This window comes from Phaeoacremonium minimum (genome assembly GCF_000392275.1).
Source record: "Phaeoacremonium minimum UCRPA7 unplaced genomic scaffold PA7_03_scaffold_47, whole genome shotgun sequence".
Lineage (NCBI taxonomy): Eukaryota > Fungi > Ascomycota > Sordariomycetes > Togniniales > Togniniaceae > Phaeoacremonium > Phaeoacremonium minimum.
Genome location: NW_006920954.1, coordinates 376,571 through 387,167, shown reverse-complemented (window position 1 = coordinate 387,167; position 10,597 = coordinate 376,571). Strand labels below are relative to the sequence as shown.

Sequence of the window (10,597 nt, the reverse complement as noted above, 5' to 3'; positions counted from 1 at the left end):
CAGCCTTCTGGGAGTTACAGTTGCATTGGGGTCAAGTTCCAGTTTAAGGTGGAGGAAGTCTAGGATAGAGAGTCCCGATGCGCGGTGAAACCAAGAGACACTTGGGATTTTGGTACAAAGATAGCCAGGCTAGCAGGTCAACAGAGTGGCCTTGCTATATTGAGATGGTCCTTGGACTTGAACTTGGACAAGAAAAGTATGGAAACCGTCGACAGATGGACGGACGCCAAAACCGTGGTGCCTGTCAAGGCTTAGGTTCCGCTTTGGGGGAGGCTGTAAATCTCGAGGAGCACCCATGTCAGCTGGATACATGGGTGCCATGTAGGCAGTCCAGAATGCAAGGTACTCCTCCCCGGAGTCGCGCGACGGAAAGATGGGCCCCATTACTATTTTGTCCCGAGTAGAGTTACACATCTGACATGCGTACCGGCAGGCTGAGCAAAGTCGCAGATACCGTGCTTTGCTTGGATCATCATCTTGCAGTTGATGACTGTTGACTTTGTTGTACATCAACTCGTGGCCGCGATGTCCCATTCCGGGTTCAGACTAGAGAGAAGTGTCCCCCCGCAAGAGAGACCTAACTTGTCCCATTTGAGCGTTGGCATGGGAGGTAAGGACCTAGAAAGTGCCATAATTAGAAGTAATAAAATGAGGAGCACACGGCTCTTGATGGGGTGGAATGGGTGCTCGTGTCCTCGTGCCCGCACGTCATGAGAAGCTGGGCGTGATGCAGACAACTAACCAGCTATACCGACCGGAGTATCGAGGGACTTGCTGTAGGTACTTTGATCCAGCACAGCGAAAAGGCGGGATTGTTTTCTTCACTGCTCCGCTGGATTCGATTGCTATTGGACGTACACGGGAGTACCCTGCACGGGTCTGGTGGGTGATGGTTAGTGGTCCTCGACAGTCTGACAGAGGCGCAGCCCGAAGTTAGTGCATGCATGCGGCCCAGCCCACCCTTGAACGCGATGGGATTGTGCTTATGTGGCCCTGCGCGCTACTGTACTGGAGTTGTATCTTCTCAAGCGATACCTCTGGGACACCAGGCGACACCCCTGACTGTCTCCCCCTTCTCTCTCTCCTCTGCTCCGTTTTTGGAGTTGACTTCTTGTCCATGGTTAGAGCCATGTCATGACGTCTTGTCTAGTCGAAGCCACTCAGCATAGAGTCGCACTGAGTAACAGAGACTTTGAGGTATACATGATGTCTGCGCACGCGGTAGTACTTTGTGTCCGCGCTTGAAGTGGCTATTAGATCACTTCAATGCTAGATTAAAGTACCGTACCGCGCGGGTGAAAATCATCTTAGCCCCGGACGATGAACCTTAAGTTGCTTCTCTTCTCGGCCGGGTCTACTATAACAATGTCAAAGCATTGACGATCATGAATGGAGCTATTCCCGTTTCTTGGAGGAAAGGATCGAAAATGGAGAGCGCACAGGAGGAGATGGTGTGGTTCTTCAAGGAGATAACAGCATCGCGCTGTTTCATTTCCCCAAGGGTGTTGGCAGAGCCAGCGAGGTCCTTCAGTGGATTCGCGGGATGTTGTCTAAAGAACAGGCGAAGGCTTGTTCGTGAAGATCGCTCCTTCGAGGCAGGAGACTCCTTGTGGTGGACGCCTCTCGATGCCGTCCGTCATGCGCAGCACCAATCAAGCATCACATCATGCATAGCACGGCCCGGAGAGGAGGCATGGTCGACGGGTGGGAGCCATCACAGGGGGATGTTCTGGGTACTCTTGGGCCACTAACTGGCACCAAGAAACTCGTTCCCTACGGTGTGGCCCGTTGGCTAGCCGTAGGCAAGGCCCGGGGGGTTTGCTAAGTTAGTGGGGAGACTCAGTTGAGTTGCAGGGGGCTTAGACGCCTCTCGAAGCCCCATTGGGTATGGCGGTTCCGCGCCATTTACCGTGAGATTCCTATTTTTACTTTTGACTCCTGGCCCTGGTCTTCAAGCAAGTTGCGGGCGTGTGCCCAAAGACACCCGTGGAGACACATCACGTCGTGGGTGAAAAAGAAGGGCCGTTATCGCGATGATCCCCGCCCAGCCGGCAGACGATAGCATCACAAGTCGTGACATGATCGCGTTTAAACAGACGCTACAGTGCATTCTCGTGCTTTCGCGAGCATTTTCTCCGCCTCAAACTTGGGGTCCGTTGAGGCTTAAACAGCCATGGCGTGCTCGGCAGGCCAGACTCGGCAGGTTGCGAAGGCCGAAGATTGGGGGCGTGATTTTGAGAAACCGATTCAGATCAAAGTGGGCAAGATGACCTGCATCTGCGACAGACGAGATGCAATCCTTTTGCTACCGTTGTGTGCGCGTTTACGAGACTGTGCGAAAGCCTCCTCGGTGTCGTCGGGGGGCGCAATCGGAACCGTTAGATACCGGATGTTTGATGAATAAGACACGCACGTTAGCACCGTGTAGTGAGCGTTAGCACCAGCCATGATTATCGGGAGCGTAACGGACAGCCACCCGGGGGGCTGGCGAGTCTAAGCTGGGGTGATTATGATGGGTGTGGTGTTGGCAAAGGCGGGAGGCGCCTATTTCCACCCGTAGTTCGTAGTGCAGTGCCTCCCAGCTCAAATCTGCCGCCCGGGTCACGGATTCGCGGATGTGGACATGGATGACAACACAGTTCGCTATCAAAATCCGCGTTCTGGTCGCAACCTCGCTTCATTTCCTCCCAGTTCTTTTCCTCGGAAATCCATTCATCATAGCTTTATCATAGAGGTTAGTAGCATCCACAGATAAGGAAAAGTCTGTCGGAGAGATTGCCTCGCCAGGCAAGTCTTTGACTGACTAGCATGACGCTTCTACTCTAATCTAAGACTGCAGACATGGTTGGCTCAGCCTCGATGAAGCCTGTCGATGGGTGCTCATCAAGTATCTTTGGGTCACGCACGCACGGAGAGTCTGGGGGTGCTCCGGAGATGGTAAAAGATAAAACATTGTTTTGGCTCTTGGTACTGTAATCTAGACAGGGTATCTCGCTCTAATCGCTGCGTGGTGAGGTCTTCGCTGGCGGATGAACTAAAGTAAGGTACTTTAGCTTTAGAGGAGCTTGTTTGGGGTCGGTGGTTAGCGGAGAAGTAGCATAGGACTCGCTGATATGGTGCGATGCGGTTCGGTATTGGTATGGCAGGGGTTGAAGGAGTAAGTGAGTGAGTGATCGAATGGGTGGAGGTGACGAGGAGGGGATGTGGTGGAGGTGGTGGTTCCTTCCCGCGCTATCAGTTTCGTGCATCTGCAAGCCTGGGTGAGCGGCTAAGGGGAGCTAAAATCTATTTTTAGTGAACAAGGGCAACCTCCCCACCGAGGCTACCAAGCCTCCTTCCAGGACAACGGTCGAGTCGATGATGTACTTCAGATTTGATTTGAGGTGTATTGCGTGCGTGAGCATGAACAATTCACTTACGTCTTCGCAATCTGTAGATAATGTCACCTTCCTGCCCAGTATTAAGAGGTCCTGGGAACTCCTTGATCTACTGTACCATCGAGCCTTCCCACAGATGCGGCCATGCGCTGCCATGCCATGCCATGTCATGCTATGCTATGCACGGATGCCAACCCACAGCGTAGATCAGACGAATTAACGTTATCACAGCAGCTTACTATTTACAACGTCGTTCGGTGCCAAATTCGGTCAGGCTAAGGCCCAACCAACTGGGCAGTCGTTGCACATCTCTCTTCCACCGCGTGGACTTTATTTCCAAATCGGGTCTATCCAACACCACCAGTGTGGCTTTTTATACGCAGGGACAGCATCACTGCATCACTGCAACCCTCGCTTGCACATTTGGAAGGCTCCTCGAAGCTCCCCAGGCGCTTCTAGAAAAGAGTGTCTGTCATTGTCAACCGCGCGCATCAGAGGCCATACAGCTCGGGCAACACCACGCCATCACGCTGAAAATACTGCCAATCATTATCTTTAGGTGCAACTACCGGCAACAAACTTGAGATCTGGTCATTATCGGCCTATAACTCCCGTTCTTTAAGCTTTTCTCTGGTGCAACATCGGACACGCCGTTGTTGGCTCTTATTATACCCAGCCTGTCCAAATAAAGAAGGATTTGGACTTCACAACACACTCATGCGCAGTCATCACGCAAGTTGCGTGTGGAGGTCTGAATAGCATCATTGTGTTGGTTTTTACTCGGGGAGCGCCTCTTCCGGCAAGGCCACCTGTTCTCTGAGCCGGACGAACAGGTGCATGCCTTTCACTTGTTTTGGTCATTCTGAACCGTGTGGCTCCTGCAGCTGGTAGTTCCAGCACTGATTATAGAAACATATGACAGAAGTTTGTTACTTGATCGATCAATTGTGGATTAGCCTCCATATTTTCTCATGGGTGAAGCTGTTGACGAAGGAAGATGCACAAGCTAAACATCTAGTTTCTGTCTGTTGGCAGAAGCGCCTTCAAGGGGCTTGTCTGGGTGACAAGGAAAGACTTGTGAGGAGAAAGTGCCAGTGCACACCAATTATAGACAGGATGAGCTGGGAAAATCATTCAGAAACACCATTAGGAACATTGATTCATCGTGAGGCAACCGAGAGCCCAAAATATCTTGCCATGGAACTGTCAGGAAGACAACGTCGCACTGCGTTCTGAACTATCGCGGGACATCTGATTCGCCAATCACTTGGCTAATCCTGCCGTAGACTAAATACATCTATGATGAGGTCTCTGGGTACAGCGCATCGTAAGTCTGCTCACCACTGATACCCGCCTGCCTCGGTCCCGTACCAGTCCCCTGATGGGTCTGTTTCAAGTTGAATTTCTGCTCTGCTAGCCTTGCCGGATCGTGCTTTGATCCCGGTTCAGCTTGGATGCTATTGCCTGGCCCAGACCCGGCGAAACCACCCTCGTGCAGATTCTTGCCATGCGGACCGTCTTCGTCGCGGGTGAACTGATTGTTGACGTATGTCGGGGCGGCTTGTCCCTGCTCAGATGATGGAATGCCTCCTGACGAGGTGTTGCCTGTAGACGCAGGTCCACTGCCATACTCTGTCTGTCTTGCTCTGGTTTCGGTCTCATGTGGTGCAGCCTCGCGATTTGAGGCAAACTCGCCACCTTCGCGATAAGACTCAGCGGCAAGCGAGTCTGAGGCTACGTTGCCGGTTCCCTCTTGGTAGATTGGGGCATTTTGACCCAGATTGACCTGGTAAATGTCAATAAAAGTATTAGTCTATTCATATACAGCCCCCTATAAAATTCGGTGGTAGGACAACATGGGGACATCACAGTATGATATGCATAAAGAGCCTTACTCACCTTCTGGCCTTCACTAGTTGCCTTTCCGACCATGTTGACTTATTTGAGTGGCTGCTTTTTTGAGTTCAGAACCTTTGATAACCAGTATAAAGAGTTGATCAATTTAGCTGTACAATCTAGGATCAAAAGAGATGTCGTTCTGTTCCTTGTGGTGATATAAGGTGCCTCCTGACGAAGCCATGATGTCATACTCATGATGCAATGGATGAGTCCAGAGGTTGCCGCTTTTCTGGCTTTTTGGTGGAGACCAACATAATACATCAAATGGCATTGCTTAAAGTTCGGTATATATTTGCCATCCGTTCACCCCAGGGCATACTGTATTATGCTGCGTAGATCATTTCGTTTTTGTATCTTGTATTGCCCAGGGATCTTTCTGTGCCGGAGCTTCTCGTCCGGTTTGTAGCTCTCGATCGAGGGTGGGGATTTAACCATTGTCGAGTTTACAAAGAAATGCGAACGTTTCACAGTAGTTCACTTCAAGATCTGCTTGATAACTATTGCGCTGTCTTTCATCGCCTATTGAAGCAGAAAACTATTTGTTAATTGCAACGATTTAGCAATTGTTCTCGATTGTTGAGGCTACTGAGTCCAATCGCGAGTTCTACTACAGATAAGACATTGCACGAAGCCATACTACACAGTACACAGCCACCATCCTTCTAAATCTTCAGTTGGATGTTTGAGGTCTGAACTGGTAAACTCATTCACGGCAAGCTTCCCGAAATTGTCTAATGCAAGCAACTTCCGAACTCGTATGTTGCCGTAATATGAACCAAAGGTGGAACATCGTCAAGGGTTAATCACCCCTAAGCAGATGTTCATACTATGGTGGTCACTGGCCCCTTCTACTGCCAGTACTCATAAGGGTAATTTTTTGCTTCTTTTTCTTCTTTCCTCCACCCCCACTAGGCACAGGCACATGTTGCGCAGCCTCTTGAACATCCAGCGCCTCCATTTGCACCGCAAGCTCTGCGGTTCCCAGAGACTCAAGGAACTGATCATCTTTGAGCCACCCATCATCAGCCGCACGTTGCGGTTCACGAGGAATCAGAGTTGGTGAGACAGGTATCGCAGGAGTTCCCCAGACCGTCTTTTGTGTTGAGGGGCTTGTAGACATAGAAGCTAGATGGGTGAAGCCTGGCCGAGGGTTGGGGGGTGTTGTAGATTCGGCCCCAAGCGGGATGAAATCGTCTAGATTGACCCCACGATCTGGTGAAAAATTGTAATCCGAACCGTATCGTAAAGTGAAACCATCATCGACTGGATTTGCTCGTCTCGCCGGATTGCGGTGATATGAAGCCGACTCGAGACGTTCAGCCTGGATACGTTCGCGATCCTCCTGAGCAGCCTTATCGCGATTCTTTTTGCGACGCCGCTCAATTTCGTCCTTAAATGTGTCCAAGATCTCTGCGGGAACAATATCCGTCCAATCGCATTCAAGGAAAGATATGAGACACCCATAAGGAAGGTGGCCCAGATACTTCGCCCGCTTTCGAAGAGCATCGTCGACGGAGTGTCCCGTAGAAATATGCTCGACTCGCGGGAGAAGAGTTGAAGGAAATTGGTCAAATGAGCCATATTTTGTCTTCAAGATCCTGATATCCAACGGAGAGAGATAAAGATGTGGAGGCGAGGTGTAAAAAAAGAACTCGTGCTCAAAATGTCGAGGAGTGGATTTTGTGGCTGCATTAGCCAAGGCTACCTCAACTTCGCCCAGATCCCTGACTTTTTCCTTCGCAGCATTGATCGCCTTGATCGCTCTTTGAGTCCATTCATTGTCTTCGTGAAAGAGGAGTTCATCCTCTTTTTCTTGTTTCAGTAAATCTTGAATCTCCCTGTCGTATTCGTCTCGCATATAGCCACTGGTCCCTTTCATTATCCTTGCGTAATCAAGAACGTTAGCAGCAAAGTGCCATGGTATCTCCTCCCCAGAATTGAGAACGTCAGCTCCGCCTTCTCGAGGTAGTGCCAGAGTCGAATTTGAGTTGCGCATCATGAGGCGAAGAACGACATCGTCGCCAGGTCGGGGAAGAGGACTCTCCTGACCAGCATAGAAGCGTACTGGACGAGTTTCAGATATGTAGATACTGTCCTCACATATAGGACATTTCTTCCACTTTGCCTTCTTTTCAGGCACCGGGCCGTTAGCATCGTCATTGGAGTTCGAATTCATGAATCTGATTAAACAGGATAGACAGAAAATATGGCCACACTTTGCCATTCTCGGGGCCACAGGTTCAGAAAGGCAAATAGGACACGAGGTTGCTTGCGACTCGGTGGAAGCGAGCACCTGTAACACATCCGACCAGTCGAGATGTTCATCTGCGTCGGCAGCTTGGCTAGAGTAGTTTCCCCTAGGCGACACGACAAATCGATAGTTGGCGTTGACATATCGAGTCTTGTCTGCTGCATGATACCCGGAGCCAGGGCCCCATGTTGGATTTCGCCGATAAGAACGAGTGTTGGAATGTGTATCGAGGTAGTGGCGTGGCGGTAGAGAGTAGTTCATCAAATGAGTGATAGAAGTCTGGCCCCGACGACTCGAAGCATTCCGAACTGCCCTGATTTCCGCCATCGCATCATCGTCGTCCACACGATTTGGATCTCTTGACGCTCCGGCTTTCTTATGATTTCGATGTTGCTTTCTCGAGGCTTGTCCCTTCCTCGGTATAGATTGCGAGTAAGATGGGCTTACTTGCGTCGATCGGCGAGTTGATTCGAAGCTTGGTGAGGAAATTGAGGCCGGTGGAGCGGTCGAGTGAGATGCGGATGATTGGACCGACAGGGACTTGCCCAGGTTGGACGGCGTCGACATGTTATGGCTAACGGGTATATCAGTCCAGCATTCAAAGACGATGGACCGACGACATTCGAGGGTTGTCGGACGCAGCGATTGATGTGACGTTCACTGGGCCGCGATGTCAGTATCCACGGTCTAATGGCTGATGACACATGCTTCCCATGCTAGCACTTGGGGGTCAACGCGTACCTTCTGGAAGGCACAAGACCCTTGTCACCGTCAGGATGCACTAGAAGCTGTGGAAACAGTTGAGGATATCGAAATCGACGTTTTAAGTGATAATGAAAGCTGAAAGGGTCCTATGGGAGGACCCCAAGAGGATTGAGTAGAGGATCAGGCCGGGAGTCACAGCGGGGCAAATCGATCGATGTCACAACATCGAATTAAGTCCGGAGGCCCGCCAATGTTCCCGGAATGAAGCCACGTGCACGATCATGTGCGTCCCTTTCCCATCACCAGCAATGAATGATGGACAGTCACCGAAGCAAAAAGAGCCATTACTAAGTCATGCACCTGCCACCTTTGAAAGACCTTGTTTTCCGTTTATCTACCTAATCGGTATTTAGACCACCGCTCAAGTTGTCGAGCGGTCTGGTTTAATAATCTTGCCATCGCTTCTAGGCTCCTCCCCTGCCTCCTTTTACATTGTGATCACTGACCTGAAGCGCACAGTACCATTGAGCATCGCATCTGGGGCACATCGTTAGGAATGGTGTGATTGGACCAAGAAAGCGAAGGACATACTGTAAGCCTCGTTGGCTTTTTCGAGTGGAAACGTCTCTATCAGGCAGTTGATGTTCTCCAATTCCGCAAATTGAATAGCTTCTTCAGAATCAACTGCGTGGCCACTCGGCCACACTTGAACAGACAGACCGTATGCAAGCTGTTAGGAGAGGTTAGCACTGGTTTCGGTGATGTTATGTAGGATGTCCTTACCATGACAGCAGTGTCAACCTTTATCTCGCCAGGGACTGGTCAATGCTATCAGCAAGTGCCATATCGCATCTTTCCATGTGATAACTCACCTGAGAGTATCAGCAACTTCCCCAACAACCCCAGTCCCTTCAACAGGCCAGGAATTGCATCCGCACTAGGGGTTGTCGCAACGATGAGAGAGGCGCCGCCGAGCTTCTGCAATGCCTCCCCGGCTTCTTCTTTCGTGATATCGATGTATTCGTGCGCGCCAAGTTCTCGAGCAAAGGCTTCTTTCTCAGAGCCACGGGACAACGCAACGACCCTCCATCCAAACTTATTTGCATATTGGATTGCCAAGTGACCCAAGCCTCCGATAGATTGTATCGCAACCGTTGAGCCTGGGCCCAGATTCGTTCGACGCATTGAATTAAAAACGGCTGTTCCTGCGCAAAGTATCGGTGCGTATTTTGCGGCATCTACATGCTCGGGGATGCGAGCTACGGCTTCGGCCCTCAGCCTGCAGTACTCAGCATCTTCTAGAGATTTAGCCATATGTTTTCATCATAACATTCAGGGATGCCAACTTACATCCGCCATCTCTTGTTTCGCCGTTTACCGCTCGGTTGTCGCACATCTGGAATAGACCCTTCTTACATGCTAGACACGTGGCTACATGTTCATAGTTAGCCACATTCCACATCCTTGTCTTGGGGACAACATACCGTCATGCCCTCCGTGCCAGCCACCGCCAACTCTCTCACCGATTTTGAAAGCAGATACACCCTCGCCAACGGAAGCGACGCGTCCGATAACTTCGTGCCCAGGGACGATAGGACTAAAAGTCAGAGCAGGAGAGTTAGTGTCAAACAAGACCACCAATAGTCATATCAGTCTACCAAGCAGACTCTTCAAGGTATTGTGTGGTCAAGGTGGGAATCACTTACAAACCCGCTCCCATCATTCCGTGTTGAGCCATCTGATCAGAGTAGCACACTCCACATGCTTCGACCTTGACGAGGACCTCCCCCTTTCCAGGTAAGGCTAAAGGGACCTCTTCGATCGTCAACGGTGAGCCTGCCTCCTTGAAAACCGCTCGCTTGTATGTCTGTGGAAGGCCCATTTTCGAGAAACTATGTTGTTTGTGATACGGAATTGATTGAATAATATGGTATTGCGAATCTGCCGTCTATGACATTAGTCTGTTATATATACCTTATCTACGTCCGGTGATAGTTAAGGCTAAAGCCCGTGTCAAGGTCCAAAATCTCCCCTAACCGGAGCAACTCCGAAAGCATCTTAGCGGCCAAAGCAGACCTATCAATCACATTGTTTCTGTAATTCACCTGCTGCCCAATTGTGTGTGATTTATCAGTCTGAATCATTCGAGTAGTGACTGCGTATCTTCACGGCTTGTACATTGCATGTCACTAAGTGCTTGTAAGAGCTGATGGTTAGAGGCTACGAGAACGAATGGCCCTTAGATTCGATTTCCAGCTCATCATGCATTTGCATCTAGACTACATCTACGTACACTGCAATTGCAAATCTTGTTTGTCTCGAAACGGAGATAAAATGCGTGTTAGACATGTAGGAGACTGAATGC

General features: G+C 50.2%; 2 protein-coding genes across 2 annotated transcripts; both read right to left on the bottom strand.

The window, feature by feature from the left end:
- Window positions 1-4,674: 4,674 nt before the first annotated feature.
- Window positions 4,675-5,309, bottom strand: UCRPA7_1013 (hypothetical protein; the record flags this gene model as incomplete). Its single annotated transcript, XM_007913601.1, has 2 exons — window positions 4,675-5,190; window positions 5,277-5,309. The coding sequence occupies 2 exons, from the start codon at window positions 5,307-5,309 to the stop codon at window positions 4,675-4,677; spliced, it is 549 nt and encodes a 182-aa protein (XP_007911792.1).
- Window positions 5,310-8,719: 3,410 nt separating this feature from the next.
- UCRPA7_1012 (putative alcohol dehydrogenase protein) lies at window positions 8,720-10,114 on the bottom strand (the record flags this gene model as incomplete). Its single annotated transcript, XM_007913600.1, has 6 exons — window positions 8,720-8,769; window positions 8,824-8,962; window positions 9,016-9,050; window positions 9,583-9,663; window positions 9,717-9,829; window positions 9,939-10,114. 6 exons carry the CDS (start codon window positions 10,112-10,114, stop codon window positions 8,720-8,722), a joined length of 594 nt encoding a protein of 197 aa, XP_007911791.1.
- Between the last annotated feature and the right edge of the window lie 483 nt (window positions 10,115-10,597).